Source organism: Drosophila obscura, unplaced genomic scaffold (assembly GCF_018151105.1).
Source record: "Drosophila obscura isolate BZ-5 IFL unplaced genomic scaffold, ASM1815110v1 contig_150, whole genome shotgun sequence".
NCBI classification, from domain to species: Eukaryota; Metazoa; Arthropoda; class Insecta; order Diptera; family Drosophilidae; genus Drosophila; species Drosophila obscura.
This window is the reverse complement of record NW_024542736.1, coordinates 2,522,255-2,545,763: the sequence shown is the minus strand read 5'-3', so window position 1 is coordinate 2,545,763 and position 23,509 is coordinate 2,522,255. Positions and strand designations below refer to the sequence as shown.

The window sequence follows — 23,509 nt, the reverse complement described above, 5'->3', positions numbered from 1 at the left end:
TGGTCAACAGATACAGATGTACATACATATGTAGGTATGTGTGTACATAAAATCCACCCTATCTCAGGCCATGTAGATTTGCCAAATGTCAAAGTTGAATGCACAATACAGAAGTAGAAGGAAACGAAAAGGAAAACAGCAAATGAAATCGAAATGGGAATGGGAATAGTAATGGCATTGGGAACGGGAATGCCACTTTTGCCACTTGTCCGTTCAGTGCAACAGCCAACATATGCTCGACATTAGCCGTTGGGCCTGCCCGCCTGCCTGCCTGCCTGCCTGCCTGGCCGTTGCATAAACTACTCGCCCCCCTCCCTCCCTCTCTGTCCTGCCGTTGCTTTTGCTATTCGTCTCCGTCGAAAGCGAAATTTCTGGCACATATTTCACAAATGTGGACGACTGCAGACAAAACGTCGCACGTCGCGCGATGATTCATTCCCATCTGTGGAAGCGAGATGGCGAGAAAGTCACTGCCAGGCTGAGAGAGAGAGAGAAAGCTTGCCTTGCCATATATAGAACCAATGCGGGATGAGAGGTTGCCCTGCACTTCACCTCCACCCCCGCACACACACACTCACTCGACCAGATGCAAGAGCAAAAGCTTTTCGACAATCACTCGCTCTCTGTGTCTCTGGCTCTCGCGTTTTGTGCAAGCTCTCACAAACATACACACACACATACATGCAGGCTTGGAATCCTTGTGTAGCAGCATTATTTCAAGTTCACTGTCAAGGTCACCTACTCTTGTCATGCGCTGCCAGGCCGCTCACGTGAGAAGGGTAAGGGGCAAATGTTGCAGCAGCAGCAGCAGCAGGAACAACAGCTTTGCATGTCGCTGTCGCTTCTATCTACACAGTGCTGGCTGAATGTATGTGTATCCTCGTACTCCCCCTAACCCAATTTTCCACACTATTCCTCGCACTCTCTCCCACTCAGCAAATGCTTTGAGAGCTGCGCTTTCGATTCGCCAGCTCGTTCCAGTTTTCCCCAAAGTATTGTGTATACACAATTTATAATAGATATGACTCTCCGCTAAATACTCTCACACATACGCGTATGAACACGTTCAGTCTCAGAGCAAGTGCAATTGTATGTACAAATTTGTTTGTGCTCACTATAAATACTAACTATCATATACTACCTAAACTACCGATATACATATAAAGACTGTTTTGGCCCGCACTGAGGTAAGCTTAAGCTATTTTTTTATTATCGCTTGATATTTTTGGCAGCTTTCGTGTGTCATACTATATAATAAAATATACTATATATGACTATATAATTGCTATCTTCTTTTTTCCTACTCTAAAGTTCGAATATTGAATAGAAAGAATGCCCAAAGCTTTATAAGTTTTCTCCTCTTGGGATATTAAATTTATTTCAATGAATCCAATATCCGTCTTAAGCCAGCCTTAACTTTAATCGAACTAAATTACATTTGCGGAAACTTGTAACTGAATTTGGTTTCCCACACAGTGATAATAAGATAAAAGTTTCGCACTTTAGCTGCGCGAGCAAAGTGGCCGCATACGAGCGAGTGCCACTGTAAATGTGCAATCCCTGTACGTGTGGCAGCTGTGTATATGTATGTAGCGGGCTATGTGCTTGCAACTATGTATGTTGGTATGTATCTGTGTATCTTAGTACCCTTTAAAGCGTTGCGATGCGCATGACATAAGATGCGCAGCAGCAGATGGGTGAATTATGAAAGCGCACAGCACACGGCATGCAATAACATCTGTTGCATATAGCCGAGCCAAGATATAGAACACACACACAAACACACACACATGCGTATGTGTATCTGGTGATGTACATATGTACATACATATGAATGTGTGTATCTACAATATGCAAAGGCATGCAAACGCTGCAGTCAAGGCATTTAATTAAATTAAACAATTAAACAAACATGGCGGACTGTGCGCTCTCTCTCTCTCTCTCGCCATATATGTACATACTTGCGCCCCCAAACAAATTCAATTAAGAAATTAAAATCGAAAAACAAACAGCCACAACGCAGAAATTGTTTCACTATAAAAAAAAAAGGTGATACAGAGATAGCGACTGGAAAGGGTCTGACAGTGTATCAGTCAGTCGAAAATTGCAGCACACGCACATTAGTCAATCGAAATCGCATGACATATACATACATGCATACATATGTATATATGTACATATGTACACAGTATGTACATAAGTCTCTGTAATATCTGTATACTATGTGCACTAAGTCAGCAAGTAAGCTACGTAATGATTGTTGTTATGTGTTGCAAACGGCAGTTAGTCAATAAGTGCGCTAATTATATACAATTCGCTGCCCCCAGGCCCAGTCCCAATCCCAGTCCCAGTCCCAGCACACGAATACGAACCCAATACGAGCCCCATCCCCATGCCCAACAGATACACACCACACAGAAAGTGCATATACAGTAGTCACTCCATTAAAGATACACGTTTTAAAAAAAACATTTTCAGGACACAAAAAAGAAAGTAAATACAGGAACAGTTCCCTCTAATGATATTGCTGGTGAAATCCAAGTGCTGATCGTTTAGAATTTATTATTTTTCGCTTGCAGGATACGGGGTACAGTAAACGATCGAATATGATATCCAGAATGACCATAGCTTTAGGATCGCGCTATAATCATATTGAAAATGGTAAAATATCTGAAAATCTGCAGTTTAAATACTTTGTAGCCATGCTTAAGGGTTACCCTGTTATTTCCTTGCTTATCGAGTATCCACTGTATAGGGGCAGTAACTAAGGCGCCATCAGGGTAGACTGCACAACTTAAATTGCAAGTACATCATGTCAGCAAAGGGAAAGAAAGAGAGAAGAATGCAAGAGTGCGAGAGGGGAGATCATTCTACATTGGTATAGGTCATACGAGCGAAGAGAGCGAGAAAGACCCGGCCTCCCTCCTCGCTCTCGCCCACACTCACTGCACTCTCACTCGCTCCCTCTCACCTCTCACCTACTTCACTTGCCATTCGCTTTTCTCCATTACATAACATCCTTGAACTTGAGCTCAGCTTCTCTTTCTCTTTTTTTTGCGACTTCTGTCTTTATTTTGTTATTGGATTTTGGCAGTGGGACGCGCCGTGCTCCTTTCTAGCCCCATCTCGCTCTATTCATCTTTCTTCCTCTCTTTCCCGCCTGCAGTATGGCAACCAACACACACTTGTTCGTTTCATCTCTGTTTTCGTTTCGTAGAGCTTTCAGCTCGGCTACAGGCAGCAGCAGCGGCACCACGACAGCTTTGCCACTTTCTGCTGGGCTGCGCGTTGGCATTGAAAGTCCGACAAGCGAGCTGCGAACAACGCTCCATTCCCCAGCAGCCCAACCAACACCAACCAACCCCATCAGAAGAATTCTAACAATAAGTAAAAACAAAAAAACAAAAAGAAACCCAAACCAAACAATTCCTCATTTGTTTGCTATCAATTGGACACGCAAATGACATCAACAGGGGAATTGAATTTGCCAAAATTGGCCAAATAATAACAATACAAAAAAATAATTGAGGAATAATTAATTAACCAATAATAACATGAGAAGTGCCTGTCAAATATGCATGTACAAAAAAAATCAATTAAGAATATTTTTAAACTAAAAATGTTTGTACCTCGACTTGTTCAAGTCCTGTTCGGAAATCAACGTAATTAGAAGTGCATTTATATGTGTTTTTGCGGAAGAAAATACAAATGTAAATTAATTTCACAAAAAAAAATTCCAACAATGTTGCCTTACGTGCCGTGACCCAAAACATGTGAGTTCTGCTTATATAAAACAAGAGAAACAACAATAACAAAGATACGAAATACTTGCACACAAAAAAGGTAAATGTCAGTGAAAATGAAATGGAAAAGCTAAAAATTGCATCATCAAAGTGGAATGGAATGGAGGGTAATTACTTTGCATCTGCTGATCAACGGTAAGCTTAGATACATACATACAGATTTTTATCACCAGCAACTGTAGAACTTTAAAACCCCATTATTATAACCATAAATGCACTGGAAATTAAAGTTGGTTTTTGGGATTCCCTTCACTGGAATTCTTATTGTTCTGAACGCAGACTAAAACAGGCGATATTATCATAATATATGTATGTACAATATACATATGACGAATACATGTGAGCTCACTCAGAAATACATATATCAAAACACACACGTGACTGGGAAAGTGGAAGGCTTTTCTGCGTCTTCGTTTTCTCAGTCAATGGGTTGAGTTTTAGTCTGGTTTGGTCTACAGATGAAACGTGGGAAAAGGAAACGTATGAATTTGTAAAAAATACCCTTAAGTAAATGTTCGTGCTAGTGTGCACAATAAGCAAAAAATCATATAATTTCTCTGAGACATCTAATAGAGAGATTGGACTTTAACAGTGATATTGTAAAACCAATTCCCATACAAAAAGTATCAGGATCTGCGCGTTCAGGGGATAAGGATCTCAGATGTTTTGTGAAATTTTGTTTTGTGTCGGCTAGAAAAGCGTCGCAACAAAATCAGGAATTCGCGAAAAGCAAAAGTCATCACACAAACACACACCCACACCCACACGTAGAGGCAAAGATAAAAGTTTGCAAAGGAGAGGAGAGAACTTAATTTCGTCAAGAAAAAGAGCTGAAAACAAATGTGCAACGTATGAGGGAAAAAAAGAACGTGGAGAATAATGAATGAAGGAATGGTAGCGTGGAAGCAACAGCGATACAGAGAGAGAGAGAGAGTGATAGGGTAAAGGAGAGCAAACCAGAGAGAAAAAGAGAGCAGAAGAGCCAATTGAAGGCCGTCGTCATGTGGTTGTAGTGTAGGCAACGTCGGTGTGTGGGGCAGTAGGGCAAAAGCGTGGTGTGCCCCAAAAGGTGGCAAGCAAAAGCGAAACAGCAACAGGAACAGCGGGACACAGCAGGGGCAGCACAAAATCAAAGAATCAGGAACAGGAAAAATTAAAAAACTTGACGAAACTGAAGCAGCGTCAAAAAGAGAGACAGTGAGAGAGAGAGAGCGAGCGGCGCTCAAAAGCCAAACTAGAAGATAGAAACTCTGCCGGCGCTGGTAGCGACAGAGCTGGCAGCAGAGGAAGGCCGCAACAACGCGAGAACTTTCCATGCGGCCTGACAGACAGACATTGCAGCGGCAGCTCCTTCAACCGATCGCAAGGCCCACAAACCCCACGACCCTCGGCAATAATACAATAAATACTACGCGTCGCGTTTCGTGTTTTCCTGTGACGCATCAATATCCTGAACCCTTAGTTAACTAAAAACAAAGTGTTTGACAATGAAAAAAAAAAGCAGACATAAAAGCAGCAACGAAACCAAACCAGAGAGTAACTGAGAGAAATGTGAGTAAACGAAATTGCGTCGTAGTTAACATTTTTTCGACGGCGTCATCAAGAGGCCCGTTTCGTTCCCGTTCCCGTTCTCATTCCCATTCCCGCGGCTCTAACATCACGATACATTTTGTTTTGATTGCGGAAAATACAGTCAACAATTGCGAAGAGCAAAGTTGGCAAACACACACACACACACACTCATGCGGAAGCTCTCTCCACACCACACAGAAACACCCATACACTCCCCCCACAATATGGCTCGAGCAATTTTCTCCCAATCTTTTGTGTTTTTTTTTTGCCCCCGGAATTTGCAGAAATATCAAAATTTATTTATAACATAAACAACACGAATTAAGAAAAAAAGAAAGAGAAACAAATTATTTGCAAAGCCCAAACGAAACAAACAAAACAAATGCGAAAATGAGCTTAAAAAACAGTTCCGGATTTTGGCAAAAAGGGATTTATGATTCTCAGGAACTTTGTGAGAAAATCGAATGATGTGTATGAGTGTGTGTGTGTTGCCATTAAGTTTGACTGTTTTTCAACTTGTTTATTAGACGCTCTGCTAAAGGGAGAATTACAATTTTCAGTGCAATTATTAGGAGCGACACTTTGGCCTAATGTCATTAAAAAGAAATGTCAGTTTATATATGATAACAATGAATCCATTAATAGCAATTGCATATAATTAAATTTTATTTAAAAATTCTTTATGAGTTTTTGAGTTTTAAGAGACCTTCAATCTTTGATTATATCAATCATTGCATTCATCTATCTGTCGGTCTATGTATCTATCGTCTGGTTATGAGTAATTCATTCATTTATGCATATGAATGTTTGTTTATTCATAGAACCGTTCCAACGTTTTGTCAACTTTAGAATTATACGACCAGTCAGTCAGCCCGTTGAGTTGCCATTGCCTCACGTGTCCGAGAGAAGATCAAAGCCGCAATATTCATGCTCACACACAGAAGTAAATGACTAATGAACATAGCGAATCTGTGCATATATTTAAATGCATTTGTTGCTCAGTTTATCTGCGGACACACGATCAGTAGAATGCGGTAAACAGTTTTGTGAAATTGTAGACTACAATTCACTCCCACAAAATATTGCAATGTGATTGCACTCAATCAAGCTTTTTGCCAGACTCTTAGCCATACTTGGCAGACCGCAGGGTTCCTTCCGATAATAAAAACAATAAGATATACCCTTTCAAGAGGGTATTACAAACTTACCAAGCCCCTTCGAAATGGATCTTTGGATCTGCAAGGCATCGTCTGGCATTCCAATCTAAATTTATCGGAGCTCGACTCCTGTTGGGAATTTTGATTTTGAAATTCGTTTACGTAAGATTCGCCCCATCTCCACAGAAGCCCCCCACACAATCCAAGAGAATACTCATTACGGCAGCGGGGAAAATGGGTTGGATTAGGAAAAATCATCTTCATGGCTAGCGCTTTAATTGCCGAGAGTGTCGTCATCCTGCTGTTTGGGTGTGTGTGTGTGTATGGGATGGCTGTGTGGCAGTCTAAATAAGGTTAGAGGAAGCTGATGTCTCGGCCCAGGTGTTCGTTGTATTACGTATGCATGGCGTAAGCTGCACTTCCCAAAATGTCAGTAAAAGTATCGAGGGTATCGAGAGAGGGAGATAGAAAGCGAAACTCACACAAACACACACATAGAGGCAAACAGACAAGGCATAAATAAAAGCGCTTTCGCTCTGTCGCAGTCAGCGTCGGCGACGGCGTTAGCATCGCGTGCTTCAGTGTGTCGCCGTCGTGCGCTCTTTGCTGTATCTGCGTGTGTGTTGTGTGTTTGTATGCTTGTGTGTGCTTCTGCGTCTGTGTATATGTGTTTCAAGTTCAAGGTTAAGATACTAGTTGTACATACAGACCGGCCAGCCTCTAGCAAATGAGGCAGAGAGAGAGAGAGATAGAGCTAGATGTTCATACGTAGTTGCCATAGTGCTGTGCTGTACCTGCATGTGTGTGTGTGTCTGTGGTGTGGTGTGGAAACCAGTTTGGCACGTTTCTGTGCGAGAGCGAGACGGCCACACGTTTTATTTCGATTCGTTGTGAGAGCAGAGGAGCAGAAACAGCCGAGTCGCCGTCAAACAAAGAGGAAGCAAAAGCAGAGGCAAAGCCAAAGCCAAAAGCAACAAAAAAAAAAAACAAAACGAGACCACGCCAAACATCAAATAAAAGCAGTGGAGGAGGGGAAGCCGGGCAAACATTGCACAAAAAAAACCGAAAGACCTCTCTGATATGGCTATCTCGCTCTGGTAGGCTGATAAAAGCGCAAAAGGCAGCAACAAAAACGTTTTTGCACCACACGCTTTGCCACACTTATTCGCACTTATTGCTCTATGCGTTTTGTTTAGCCTTTCAGTTTTATTATCTTTCGCTCACAGACACATACGACAGTACACCACCACATATGTACATATGTATTTGTACAAATACAGAAAAAGCCATAAAAATGCCCTCCCTCTACTAAGCCAAATAATAATACCGAAAATCGATGGCACACATGTACTATTTAATTAATTCCCTATTTTTAATTCAGTAAAATCATAAATTCAGTTCTACTATGGCTATATTTGTGCATGCATCTTCTGTATGTATTTATGTATGTATATTTATATATTTTATGCACTGCTAGAAATTTTCCACTGCCAAATGCGAGCCATGTTTTATTGCCCCATAACACATTTAACTCATTGCCCCCGCATATTTCATACTAGTTCCGAGTTCGTTGCACCAGTCAGTCTCAACGACCCGAACGACGGCCGTGTGCAATGCAATGCACTCGATAAGACCTTGAGAGCGGGTGAATTTCATGCAAAAAAATACTAGCAAATGAAATGCAATTTTTCCCGCTGATTTATTCACTAGGCTACGGTGATTCGCTTTAATACGCCAGAGAGATAATTCAAGAAGGGAGGAGTCATTTATAAAGGATATACAAATTAATAACAAAAAATTAATTCCATTTAATATAATTGCCCTCAAACAATAAACAATTAATTTATTTAAAATTAAATCGCCAACTAGACCTCTACAATATCGACCATAACTTGGGTTATGCCACGCCACACGGGACTACCGACAGTCAGCTGAAGCATGTAAGATCCGGTGGGGAATGGAGTCTTCTCCAGCATGGCATCATTCAGTACGAAATTCGATACAATAACATCATGCTGCAGGCAAAAATAAATACAGGCTCAATTATTTTGGGTTATTCATTGCACTTGGGTACTCACATTGTAGGGACAGCTATGATTTAGATTGGAGTAACTAGAAATTTGTTTGTAAGCTATGTCAAACCAGGGATAGCGTTTCGAATGTCTGAAGAACTCACAAAAGTCCACGGTAATATTGTAAAGAAACGGCCGATAGCCATTAAATCTTCGATAGAGGCTTGCATTTACCTAGAAGTGGGGGAAGTTCAATCAAAGTTTATTTCTTGATTCATCTATCGAATCACTCACGAGCACTTTCTTCACCGGCAGTTGATGGATCTTAACGTATATATTGATGGCCACCAGGCCACGTCCAACTACCTTCAATTCGCATTGTGTAAAGTCACAAAATGCTTTATCGTAGCATTTGCACTTGATGTTGGTCGCCTTGAACAGGCCGTGTGTACTTTGGACAAAAAGGATTATAACTAAAACTATTCCAACTCTCGCGAGTACTTTTGGTGATGTACTCATACTTCTAGATCTATTTGTGGACTGTTTTCCAGTTTATAGTTTTCATAGTTACATTTAATTGATTTTAGAGTAGAAGTAATCACCATCAATGCGGAACACTCATTAATAAAAATGGTAGCTAAATAATTTGGTTTGGCAATATTTACTGATGCATTAAAATTCATTGCAATCAGATTTTAGTTAAATTATTTAACTTAAATGTGACAGCTCGACTCTCGAGCGTACCACCTCTCGTATTCGCTATTCAGTACCTTTAGTGCTCAAAATCTTGACAGTAAGACAATAATTTACCAAATTTTCTGCCAATTTTATTTTTCATATTTATTTGTATTATTTTGTAAAAGGTTTAAAGAAAGGTTGTTAGTGTGTGCTCAAATTTACGCCCCCATACAAAGTATGAGAACAAAATGGAAAATTAAAAAGATTTTTTTTGTATATATGTATAGCCAGCTTCTGGCAATCGATAATGTTTGCCTGCTTTTGATGTTGCCATTTAATCGATGGAATTTTCAACAAAAATCCCTTTATTTATTTTTAGTGCGGGGCACTGCGTCAGCATGGAAATTTAATTAGCGACAGTTCAGTGCAGCTGAGCGGAGACAGAGGCTGATCCGAACTCAACCAAACCAAACCAGCGGCCAGGCTCAATCACCATTCCCGCATGCGGGACGCGCCAACAATTTTGTTGATTTTTGCATGACGACAGCAAAAAGCAAGCGACGGTAAAACAATCGAAGTGCACCACACTGCAGCGTGCGAAAGAGAGAGAGAGAGAGAGAGAGAGAAAGAAAGAGAGAGCAAGTGGACAAACAAATATGGCGCAGACATGCGCACTCTCTGAGAAACTTGAACTTGAAAACCGGCAAACCAAGAGAGTGAGAGAGCAAAACAGGTATGTGTATGTATGTATGTGAATGCAATTGATTAAGTAAAACAAAAACAAATGAAAGCAAAGCACCAGCTGAGCGGGAAGTAAGAGCGAGAGAGTTGGCCAGAGCTTTTTCTCTGCACAGCTTTTGCGTGGGCGACTTAACGACACCGTGCTGCTCTGCTGCTGACAGCGTCGACGTCGGCATCGGCATCGCTGTCGACGGCAGCCAACTGTTTGCTTTCTGCTGCTCTTGGCCTCCAACTGCTGCCACTGCCACCCCGACTCTGTCGAATACTGTTGCATATTTTCGGGATCCAACGTCAGGGGACCAGTACACCTGTGCGAGCCCACGCCCACGACCCGCACCCATACGCCCACATTTCACAGGCTGGCTGCAGCTTCCGGATGCTGGCCGAGTGGCTTCCTTGCTGGCGCACGGGAACGGGCATTTCCATTCAGTGACAGTCAGGCCTCCGATGAGGTCAGCCACAGTTCCGAGATTAAGTATGCGGCCAGTGCGCCCTTTGTTCGAGTGAGTGTGACCGTGTCCAAGTTCATTTTAAAGGCGCGTCGCCTAAATACCTGAATCAGGTGTGGAAAATTGATTAGCGAAGCCCGAAAATAAACACCACAAACAATGCCATGCCACCCCCCCGCTGCTGGCGCCTGTATTTGTGTGTGTAGGAGCTGTGGGGAGTGTGTGAACATAAAATCCGTGTGACGCACGTTTTGGTGGCAAGCATATGGCAATTAAAATTGAATTATTTAGCAGCTGAGTTTTACAGGAAAAGTCACCCACACACACACAAGCAGAACGAATACTCACTCTCCTTAAACACGCACACTTAGAAAGAGACAGAAAGAGAGAGAGACCCTTGCAGTCTCTCTTTTGGAATATGTATGCAACACTTCCATATTTCCTGGATTGTTTGCTATTCTGAACCTTGACCTTTCCACGCCCGTGCAGCAAACTGCGTAGGCAGCTAAAACACATACATACATATCTGCATGCATACACATATGTATGTATTATTAGGAGTATATAAAACAACCCACAAGTCGGCTGGCAGCTGTTGGAGCCGAGAGCGCATGGAATAGGTCGGAATCGGACAGTGGTTGGGACAGTGATCAAACCGATGGCAATAAGTCCACAGAAAATAGCCAAAATATAATAATAATATAAAACAAAATTCAATCGGTGTATACCGATTAGATACAGAATTAATTACAGCATTCTTTAACTGTGCTCAAAGCCCTAAGTTTTAGTTTCAAAAGGTTGTGAAATATGGATTTACAGATGAATTAGATCCGCTTGAAATTGTGAAATTCAAGAGTTACTTAGTTGTGCCTCATTGCAATTGCGTCTGTATGATATGCACATATGCATAGTACATACATATAGGAAGTGACTCCCCTACAGAACATGAAACATCATGGACTGCAACCACATCGAGAGCAGAGCGATAAATGTTTGTGTCCGCGCTAAGCTTTTAGCTGAAACGAAAGCTCTCTACCGTCTCGTATCTTCTATGTGCAACTGCCGCTGGGATACCACCCTGTGCTCGCTTTGAATATGGTGCAAGCAAGTGAACACAGCTGGTGGTATACCCAGTGGCCGTTCTGCAACAATGCAACATCAGAAAGAACAACAACAGCAACAACGGCAACAACAACAACAGGAACAACTTACAGGGTGAGTCATGACAGAGTTGAATATTTCGTTGATTCTATTTTAAAATAGTATTTTGTTTCGCAAGTCCAATTTATCAACAGTTTTCATTTGTTTTACTTTGTTTGGATACAACATTTAGTTACGAACTTTGATTTTGCCATACTAAAATGAAATTTCCTTAGCCATAAGCTTCAGTTCGATTCATTTAAACCCCGCCCCTTAAAAAAAAGAAAACCAAAGAAGGGTGAAAAAAAAAACAACGATAAATTGGAATTTGAGTAAAATAATCTTAAGAGTTTAAGCATCGTTTAAGAAAATAATCAGTGAGAAAACAAAAATTGCATATGATTCTATTCAGCATCTTCTTGTTGCCCATTTATAGTATTTCGTTTCGAATTTGATTTACATTTTTTCCTACGATTTGATTTGATTTTACTGCTTTTCCCACACACCTTCTCCACACACACACACACACCTAGCAGCGCTCATCCATCCATCAGGGCGGGGGGTGGGTGCATGCAACGCAACGCTCTGAAAACGCCTGAAAACATTAATTATGCCACACACACCAAAAGCAACCCGTCCGTAGTAATGAGTGAAATTTTCAAAGCAGCGAAATCTCTGGCAGAAACAATTAAAAAGATTTTCATGCTGCAAATTGATTTGGTTTGTTATTTATATTTATTTCTATCTCTCTTCTTTCCCTGCCCCCCGCTGTTTTTCTTTTTTTTTTTTTCGCTGCTTCGGTTTTCTCCCAATCGCGTGGCATGGCTGCAACTGCTGCAAAATGAAAACCATTTGGTTTGGCATTTTCTATTTTCGTTTCGCTTTGCCTTTTTGGCTCACTGACAATGTTCGGATTGAGGGGTTTGCTGTGGGTGCCACGGTGTGAATTGGCCATCTACGAGTGGGTTCTGCAACTGCAAAGGCAAAGGCATGCTGCTGTTGACATTATTTCGACATTTGTTGCAGCCACTTTTGTCACTTTGCATTTCAAATGACCGTCAATTATCCTTTGTCGACACTCTCCCAGTAGCTGCCCCCATCGCTCTGTCTCTTTTCGAACCTCTGGTTGGTGCTTTTTTGGATGTGCTTCTTGGCGCACTGGGGACTGGGGACTGGCGGACTCTGGGCCGCATGAGGTCAAGGAAAACGAAATTGATTTTCTGCTCGAACACGTTTCTTCTTTGTCCCCGCCTCTCTACATCTAATAGTAGGTACGTACGAGTATGCATACATATATTGTGTGCATTTTCTTTTGCACGTTATGCAATCGCTGGGTTTTGTCAATGCAATAAAGTGAGATGGAAAAATCAAGCAATTATCACCATGCCATTCCCATCAGCTTGTGTGCATTGTATTCGACGCAGTTTTCTTGGCTGTCCAACCTGATGACCTCATGACAAGTCTATGATGAAATGCCATCAAATTCAATAAAAAAAAAATTAAAAAAAACTATAACTTACGCAATCGCATGAAATAGGAATCAAGTTCCAGCTAACAGTTAACTTGGGTTTAAAGCTAGACGCTATTCTTAGAAACGTGAGACAACAGCAAGTTGATGGTGGGTTAAAGATAGAATCAATAACTTAGGGAAGAACAAAAGGTGCACATTTTATTTATTCATTTGTGGTTAGGGGATTGAAACTGTTAGACAAATATTATATGTATTTATTTTATACCCTTACAATGGGAAATATTCAGAAACAATTTCCAACCACACTTTTTATTTATCTATGAACAATCGTAGAGCAAAGGGGCTCTCCCTTAATTACTAAAATAAACAAAGTTAAACTACTATTTATGTATACTTAAGTGGAAAATTTCTTTAATTCCAATTACAGCATTAGATAACTTTTGCAACCACAAACAAAATTCTGCAATTTAAAAAATCTTCTCAATTGTTCTGTAATTTGATCGGTCTCAGCTCTCGCTTTAAATCATTTAACACACAAATGTGTCAGATTAAATTAGTATCGAAATAATAGTAGTAACATGGAAGGGGCAGGGGGAGGGGGCAAGGCAAACTAATCGCCCCACGAAAGGCTTCGGGCCATGCATGACAAGATTAACAATTGCGATACCAGCTGTTGGCGTCTGGCCTCAAACAAAATAATCGCGGTGGAAAACTGAATTTTCAATTTAAGGTTGACCTTAGAGCAAAATTTGATCGATAATTTCGCATAATTGGGTGGGCTCTCTTGGAAAAAATAAAAACTGTGACAGAGAGAGAGAGGGAGAGAGAAACCCACACACACACACTGACACACAGAGAGAAATACATACAAACCGAGAGACCTTGAACATTAACGCCCCAATGCAAGCTGCAACTGCCATGAGAGATACTCGTAGGTGTGAGGGAGATGCAGGCTCATTTCGGAGCTTGTGCGAGAGCGCTAGATAAAAAGAGAACAACAGCAGCTGCTTGACAAAAGCTTTACCACAAAAGCACGCTCTCTCCTCTCTCTCTCTCGCTCTCCCTCTCTCTGTATCTTTCCGTGTCGTGTCGCTTCGTAGGGAACGAATGCCGAGTGTTAGCTTTCGAACGGAATCGAGCAGCTGACAGTTGAGCTTCAGCATTAGACCAAGTAGTTTGACTTTTTTAGTTTTTCGAAACGCGAAACGAAATGAAAAGTTTGCCGACAAGTGTGCGTGTGCGTGTGCGTGTCCATGTGTTGGCGTCTCAATGTGTCTGTGTGTTTGTGTGTGTGTTGCTGTTGTGGCAGCTGCTGCATTTGCAGGCGTTGCAGCGAGAGCAGACCGTACAGAAATACATTCTGCCCTGCATTTAGTATATTTCACCTTAGAGCGTCTTTGGTCTGCCACACACACACACCCACATGCACAAACCCCACTCACACACATGCACACACACACACCGTCACACACGGTCTCAAAAAGCGCTGCAAGTTTCTTTCATTCACGTCCGCGTGGCCATCAAAACGGAAAGCATTGTCGGTTCGCGTCGCGTCGCGTCGCATCGCATCGCGTTGCGCTGCAACGTTCGGGCTAAAAAGAAAATCGGCCTAAAATTGTAACAGTTTTCCTTTGCAACGAAATGCCAAAATAACGCTGCAGTCTTTGCTGCTGCTGCGGCTGTGGCTGCTGCTGCTGCAGTCGACGCTGGCGCTGTCGCTGTCGCTGACGCTGACGATGTGGGGCCTGCCGCTGGCTGCGGCCGCTGTCGGCTGCTGGCCTGCTCCCGGCCAGCGTCAGTGTTCATTTCCCCATCGAGTCGGCCACACGGGCAGGAGGCGGCCAACTGAGGCAGGTGTCCAACGGCAGGTGTGGACGGTGTGGAGGACAGGAGGCATCGACAGTCAGTTGTGGATTTCGTTGCTGATTTGGCGGATTCGAGCACGGATTTGGAGGCAGTGTCAGCAGATACAGCCGTCGCTCCACAGCTGTTTTTGGTTTTCTCCCACAGTCTATCCACAGTTTTCTTTCTTTTGAGTTTTACCCGCAAGTGTTTTCTTTGTGTGTTTGTTTCCCTTGGTTGCGATTGCATGGGATTGCATAAACCAGCAGCAGCAACATTTGGCTTTTCGTATACGTAACATCATTTCAGCTCAGTTCAGTTCAGTTCAGTTCGGAACGCCACAGCACGGCCCGGCACGGCACGGCACATCTGCTCTGCAATTGCATTATAATTTGTTGTAGCACTTCCCTGGGCATTATGCAATTGCACTGGCAACAGCAACAACAGCAACAACAACACTGTTGTTAGAGAGACACCCTGTAATTGCCACAGCACGAAACAATGCCAATGCAATGTGAACAATTTTACTGAACCGACCCACACACTCAGTCAGATACAGAGACAGCTACAGATACGTTCACGCACACATAAATAGCTCAAACCCCCCACACACTATAGTGGTGTTTTGGCGTCTGGCCTGGCAATTTGTTTAAAACAATCAACGGCCACTGTGCGGGCCTCTTCCCTCCCTCTCTTTCATTCGCTGCAGTCGTGTGGAGTGTTGCCCTCTCGCTCGTTGGCTGAATGTTTTAAATTTAGTTTTTCTGCACTTGCTTGTAACCCAAATTTCTGGCTGTTCTTCTTTTTCGTATACGTATTACGTATCTTATATAAGATGCAGGCAACATTGTGGTCAAACAATGTCAGGCAATGGGCTGACAGAGAAAGGGGTTACACAGAAACGGAGACAGGGTCACTAGAGCCAGAGAGCGAGGGAGAGACGAGACGCTAGAGTGAAGTTAATTGCACACAAAAATCGGTTTTAATTTCCCAGGTGAAACAAAGTCTTGGCGCAATTAAAACACAGCTTTGGCAGGCGGCGGCGGCGGCACCAGATGAAAGGCACAAATAGCTACACAAAAAATAAAAACAACAAGCTATAAAATAACAACTATAGTATAAAAGACAGAGCGCGAGAGAGAGAGACGAGCACTTGCAATTTGAGAGATTCACAGCAACAAAAACAATGCACACACACTTACAGACACACATACGTAATCACTTGACCTTGCACGGTTTTTGCAATACAAACAAAAAACATACATATATATAACACATAGATACAATACAATACAAACATGTGTAGAGGTAACAGCCAATTGCAATATTTTCGTGTAAAAATAACGAACAGAATAGAATAGAACAGAACAGAGCAGCCACAGAATTTTATATAAGGCCCCCCCCACACCCCCACACACACTGGGAAAACTGCAACCGTGTGGGTGTTGGTGTGTTTGTGTGTGGGTGATGAAATGACTGCAATGCCTCTGCCATGAGGTCGATTTTTGTTGGTTTTTCATACATATGTACATATATGTAAAATGTACAGCATGTAGAGAGGAAAACACTCACTTAGATATGTGTATATTTATACGATTGCCAGTGCGAGTGCGGGGGTGGATGACTGAAAAATGCATTTGACACAGAAAACACAGTCGGAGCAGCAAACAAAAATTGTCATAGCCACGGAAAATGTTTTAGACATAAATGTATTTCAATGCATACTCTCATGATTCAGATATTGCCCTAAATAATTCAAATGTGCAGAAATATCTTACAAATATTTAATGATTCATGCCCCCCAAATGGTAGACCGCTCGCTGATTGATTTGAGGCACAAGTTGCATATATTTCGCGAGTCGCAAAAACCAGTTTAAGGCCTTCAACTTCAAGCTACAAAAGCTATAGAAAAAAAGTTATACAAGCTAGAGAAATCTCCACAAGCATCCACAGACCCCCCCCCAAAAGTTCTTCCCATAAAAGTTTTCCAAACAAAAAGCCAACAAAACATTTCACAAAAATATATTTAGCATATCAAATGTTGATAGCTATGCCGCTGGACTTTGTGGTGGGATCTTTTTGTTTAAATTATTTTATATAGGTATATAGAACACAAAACTTATGTGTACATATATATTTGATATATTCAGAAACATTTGGCCAGTCTACCGAAAATGTTCTCCGATAAATTTGCATTTGGAATTTGAACTTTAACTGATATCAGCATTCGGGCAGCGCCAGACGCAAACGCAAAACACCTCGACGACTGTCATGAGCAGATATCGTTATGACATCAGTGCCGGCGTCATTTAGTGATGGATCGTTAGCTATATGTATTAGCGATTTACGTATGCATAGACAATGTACATATGTACATATATGTATAATCGTGCGTATGTTAGTCAGCGTCTATTTGGATTCTAAAGAAGATGCTTAAATAATCTCTGAAATGTACCAGACGAGCTGAGTATTTTCTGCTGTGGCTGATAAGCCTGTCTAGCATTTCTTTAGCTTTTGCGTTTGCTTTTGTTTGTTTTTTTTTTGTTTTTGAATGAATCACGTGTTTTAGAAGATTCGAATCGTATCCCCAGCATAGGAAAGTTTCAAAGTGTTGAAATATACGTACACGCTCTTTAGATGTCTTTTTAAAATTGTTGTTTCGTTTCGAAACGTTTTTGCTGTTTTTGTGGCTGCCAAATGGCGACCTTCAGCCCGGGCCGCAAGGTCATATGTGAGGAGGAGATTCCGTTGCGTTGCAGCAGCCTGCAAAACTATTCCAAATGGAGGTCAATCTCGACCGCCTGCAACGCGACTTCCCTTCGTCCTTCACAGCACAGCACAGCCAGCAAGCAGTTATGTAAAGAAGGAAGTGGGTCAGTGTTATGACCCAGTTTCCCAGTGGGTAGTGAATCTCGTACCCAGCCTCATTCCGTGTTTCATCCTTGGCGGCCGTTTGATTAGTTTGAAATGTGTGTTTTTGGCACCTCCTATAATTACAGCTGGATGTGGGCTTCACGGGGCCGCTTCGTGCCGCCGTGCCGCCGCGCCGCGCTGCCTGGCTATTGATTTTAAGTCGGGGCAGCCGACGCAGGCGGCCGTCAGTTATGCGCTGTATATATATGTATCTAGTATAGCCAACCTAGATAACTTTGGCATGGCCCAAGAGTGTACAACTATAAGTATCTATCGCATACAGCCCATAGACACAGCCATAGCCATAGCCATAGCCTGCCTGGCTGCAGTTCGCGAGCTTAGCCAAGGAGCCAAAAATAAAGATTCATTTTGGCACTGGGCCAATATTCCAATGCACATTTGCAAAAGGGATGAAAGAGCGGGGTGGTTGGGGTGGTTGGGTGGTGGCAGTGCTGCAGGCTAAAATGAAAAGTGAAATGTTGCCATGCAAAGTGCAAAGAACAAGAGCATCCCATCTATATCTATATCTATATATATTGTATATGTATGTACTTGCCAGAGAGCAGACATTTATTAGTTTGCTGCCCCGTAAAAGCAAGTCGGGAAGTGCTCTATAAATATGGCCAAAATGCACTCAACTGACAAATTTATGGCCAACTGCATAACTCATCTATTGTCCCACCTCTGACCCATTCTCTCCCACCCCCCCACCCCTCTACCCTTCTTTTCTGTGGCACATTGAATGCACACTTGTGTGTCACTTCGCTTTGCCACTTATTACATCACCGAGAAGGCAGAAACGACACGATACGGATAGACTTTGCTTGAGGCCTTTACCGATTTGGGTCAACCTGAGCCTGCCAACAAATCTTCACAGATACACGGACAGACACACACACACACAGCGACACTAACACTCTTTGGTATCAGGTTTTGTCGATGAGTTTATGCGAGTATAGTCCTAGTCGAAGTCACTTTTGTTGTTCTTGGCCAAACAAAAGTTCTTTAAACTGCATGAGGGGAAAGTTAGTCAGAACATTAAAGATTTAAATGTGTCAGGGCGGAGTTAGGATCAATGGATACGACCCACCCTTCGAAACACACACATTCAGCTTAATTTCCACCGCCTTTCGTTGGTCTCTGACATTTCTCTCTATCGCCAATCCATTCTCTTTGGTCTCTAACGCAATCCCCAGTTGATCTTTCGGTCATTCAAATATACATATACTCATTATCTATCACGCCTTTGGCGCGTGACTCAGTTTTGTTGTTGTGCTTAATTTTAGACAAAATCCCCATAAAAAACAAAACAAAAAACCAAACGCCTTATGCTTCCACATCAGTCGTCATTGGTTAGTTGCGTCAATTGTTTGTATTTATAAATGACGCTGGGGCAAAGGCAAAGCACGTAAATGCTGCCAGAACACATTTGGAATACATGGAATTTCTTTTTTTTGAGCTAATCGCGAGCACACTTCAATATCGCTGTAACTGCGACTGTTGCTAAGCGAGCCCTGCTCACTTGAAATAACCGAAAAATCATTCATAAAATTTTGGGGAAGTGAAATATTTTGCCAGTCAGTTGTCCGCTGTCCCGTCTGTCTGCCTGTATTCATGTCTGGTCGTTGTTGTTGTTTCCCCCGTCTGCGTCTGCAGATAAAGCACGGAATAGCAAACATTCCACTTTTGGTATTACGTATACGCAACGTTCTCCATGCGATATGCTTTTCTTCGCTGTACTTTTTGCGCGTTCCTCAGACTGTTGCGTGTTCGCGCGCGTTCGTTAGCTTCTACGAGTCTACCTACATATTGCTACATATATACAGATATATACATATGTATAAATATATATTGTATATTTCAGTGGGTATGTGTCTGTGTCTGTGTGTCTGCTTAGCAGATAATAAGTGCCAGAGTCCGCGTGCGTGTTGGTGACTCGCTCGAGCTGATCATGCGACCTACCAACTTGTTTAAAAACGAAGGCAGGGGGAAACACATTCTTTCTAATGAATACTTTTCATTGAGTGTATGTGTTGTATATTGTTGGAGAGTTTATGTATTAAATTAGAGAGGAATACGGCAGAAAGGGCATCTCAACTTCGAACGGGAATATTCTGTTTCTCATTGCCCCCCAGTGTCATACCAGTGTCTGTGTCTTGTTTTGCATTCGCATTTGCAATTGGCAAATATTTTTTTGGCCAAGTCAAACTGTAATTTATTTAAGTAGCGCTTTGGGCCACTTCCGGTGACGACAACACTTCTCCGAAACTTCGTTGGCAGTGGCTGCTTTGATGACCCAGATAGTGGAAGTAAACGTGTTGGTCGACACATACAGAAGGGGGAGATGCGGCACGGGTTGGGTTCATAAAGTGCTAATGAAAAATGCTCAGCATTTGCCTAATGAAATTATAACTGAGCCACTAAGTGCGCCATAAAGAGCAGCAAAAAAGCGTAGGATAGGGGTAAGGGTAGGGGTAGGATAGAAGTGGCGTACTGATGTTTTGGGGCATTTTAGAAATTTTCGTGGCACTGTCGGCAGGTCGAGCATGTAGCCCATTTAACGCACATAGAAACCAAACCAAACCAAACCAACCCAACCAACAATTGGACAAGCACATGGAACCGCATTTTGTTGCTTTATTTATTTAACGCTTTATAAGCTCATGAGCTAGCTTTTCATTTATCGATACAGCTAAGCACTCACACAGCACAGCACTCACACACGCACACACCACACACACACAGCACTCACACAGCGACAGTAATGAACAATAATTTATTTAATTGACCGAGCTCTTGTTCTTTCGAAATTAGAACACAACACACACACACACACACACACACACACACCCAGACCCAGACACAGACCCGGAGAGAATCTCGCACTCTGTTTGCTGGCCTGGCACGCGATTAAAAACTAAATGGCTTACACATACTCGTAGTATTATGAATTTTATAAGCAGCAACTTTTTTATTGGCTGTCAGTCTTTCCACGCTATATGGCACTCTTTCGTACGACAAAGCTTAGTCCAAATTCTCGTACTCGTACCACAGATGACGCATCACGTATACGCAGCGCAGCGTGTTGCAACAAACATGGTTTCAACAGGGGTTTTTAATTGCGAAAGTGCTGTTACTTTACCGGGTCCAAAAATATGGATTTTGTTTCTTTAATTTGCTGCTTTTCTTTTTCTACTTTTTGCCGTTTCTTTTTGGGTTTTTTTTTTGTTGTCTACTTTTTCTTTTTTCGTTAATTTGAGCCCAATGCCTACTCAATGTTTGGCCTCGTTTTGGATTTATTTTGCCACACCCCGAGTCGAGTAAAAAGCAGCCATGCAAGTCGAGATCGAAGGCTGCGTTTGGCAGAATACAAAACGAATCTTTGCTCCAAATAACATTTGGAACTGTTCGGATGGGCAGGGTGAATAAATGGTCACCCTCATCAAACTTACTGTGGGGAGTCCCCCACATACCGACTGGGAATTACCCTTTCAATTCCCCTCATTGGTACGGTGTCTGCACTTTATTTCAGTTTATAATCGTCTCTCCTATCTTATCTCCTGGGCAGGCAAGCGGTACGAGGTACGATGTGGGAAGCCCCATTCAGGTTTTAATTTGTTAATTTCCGCATGGATTTTACCGGTGACTGATGGGCCGGGCCGAACATGCTCAGTGCAAACTGATGCCAGAACAAACGACATTTTGTGACATACAAATGACTTGTATAACCGATCGGGGGATCGCCAATCAGCGATCCGCATCGACCCACTTTCAGCACCAACACCTCCATCACCATCAGCACCATCAGCACTGGGGCCTTAGTTTGTAATCATTATCGGCTCCGCACCTTGGCACCTGCGATTGCGGCTTATCACTCATTTTTGAGGGGGCTGGCTGACATGGATTCCATTTTAGAGGGGTGGGAGCTGATCGCACAGCACAGCAATCGCTGCTGGTTCATTGCACCTTCTCGTTGCCCCCACATGTTCAGCTTTATTCCGCATGAGTTTCAGTTTCAGTTTGAGTTTGGTTTAGTTATGGATGTTATTCTTTGTATGACGTTTTCTGTTCCCTCGTTTCCCTTCTTCCATTTTTGTTTTTGATTTTGTTCTGCCAAATCCAGTAACAGCCGCAGGAAAATCCACTGACTGCCAGAGTCGCTGCCACGCCCACGCCCACGCCCATGCTCAATGAAACTGCCTCTGAAAACGCGATGTCGCGACCGCGACGGGCTCCACATACATTTTGTATTCTGTTTCAGTTTAAAACAAACCAATTTAACGATAAACCGATATATATATATGCGACAACGATAAACGATTAACTGAACATAGCAAAGCATCCTTTGAATGTTTTGGGTTGCGTGTCAGGAGTGCATTTGCACTGAAACATTCTGAAGCCTGTAAATGCACTATCTGGTACGACATTCCAGAACGTAAAATCTTCCCGAATACAAGAAAATGCGAATAACAAAATGAAATATGCAATTTTTGTGATAGTGTGATACAATTTCTCAAAACTGATTTATATTAATTAAAAACTAGAAATAATTAAGTTACTGTAAGAGATACGCATTATATTTGTAAGAGATTTTCAATTCAATAAATAAATGAAATAAAATAAAAACGAATTATCTTCCATGAAGAGCTTGTTTATTATATACAAATACATATATACTCGTACATACTTTGTGGTTTTATTTTACTTAAGGGGAAGTTTTGCATTTAGCGAGCAAGCAACAGTCAAGTCAATCCATCTACAGATTTAGCTCCATATATTATAAGGCCTTCATCTGCAACTGCTTTGAACTATGACGCTTAGTCAAGCTTTCGATGACCTTGAATACTCCGACTCTAATGGGAGCAGCTAGCCTTAATTAACATAATAACCGCACTTTTAAGCAGGTCTTGTGGCATGTGGCAATCAACCTAATAAATATACGTATACGGACCAAAGCTGCCGCAAGCTAAATTGGATGGGAGCATAAATCAGAGCATGGCAGGGCAGGCAAATAGTTTAACAATGCCTCCCCATAGTATTCCAAACATAATCCTTATTTAACGGCTCGATAACTAAAAGCTAATATTGCATATTTTACAGCGAACACAGCAAGAGCTTTCGACCGAAACCCAAAGAACACGCAACGTAGCATAAAAAGCAGCATAGAGGGAAATCCCCCGAAACGACAACCAACCCCCATGCCCACCACCGTTCAACGCAAGCAGCTACCCAACACCAGCCAAAAGATGGCGTACCGAAAAGCTTCGCACCGAACCGCACCGCACCGCAGCGGGTGAGAGGAAAGAGTTTTTCGGTGTTTATCAGTGTGTTCATGTAAATGTTTTTTATATACCCTACCCCCCCCTGTTCAGTTTGAATGCTCTACCGAATTAATCCACCAACAATTCCAAATGAACGAAATTTGAAAATCAGTTTTACCCAAAAATCAAATCCAGAAAATTCAATTGGCTATGCGCTTTGGCAGTGTGGTTAGCTGGTTGTGTAGCCAAAATATTGCCTTTGACCATTCACAGCCACTATCTTCACTGCCGCCGCGACAAGCCATTACAACGTTAAGCAGCATAATCGCGTATTTTTCTGGAAGCCAACGGACTCAAACAAAAACCAAATGCTGTATGGCGGCGAATTCAACGATGTAACAGTAACATAGCATTAGAGATGGGAGCGGTACGAAACCCAGGGCCAGGAATTGTTTATGGTCTTACACAAT

At 42.2% G+C, this 23,509-nt stretch overlaps 1 protein-coding gene and 1 long non-coding RNA gene across 2 annotated transcripts; one reads left to right on the top strand and one right to left on the bottom strand.

The window, feature by feature from the left end:
* Positions 1-3,299: 3,299 nt before the first annotated feature.
* LOC111073067 lies at positions 3,300-23,508 on the top strand. Its single transcript, XR_002607665.2, has 3 exons — positions 3,300-3,938; positions 9,602-9,955; positions 22,879-23,508. It is a non-coding gene; the product is annotated as an uncharacterized LOC111073067 (long non-coding RNA).
* On the bottom strand, positions 8,234-9,337 carry LOC111072927. The gene is made up of 3 exons (XM_022365048.2): positions 8,839-9,337; positions 8,611-8,778; positions 8,234-8,547 (listed from the first exon to the last, which is right to left on the bottom strand). Exons 1-3 carry the CDS (start codon positions 9,061-9,063, stop codon positions 8,398-8,400), a joined length of 543 nt encoding a protein of 180 aa, XP_022220740.2. The 5' UTR covers positions 9,064-9,337; the 3' UTR covers positions 8,234-8,397.
* Position 23,509: the final 1 nt, after the last annotated feature.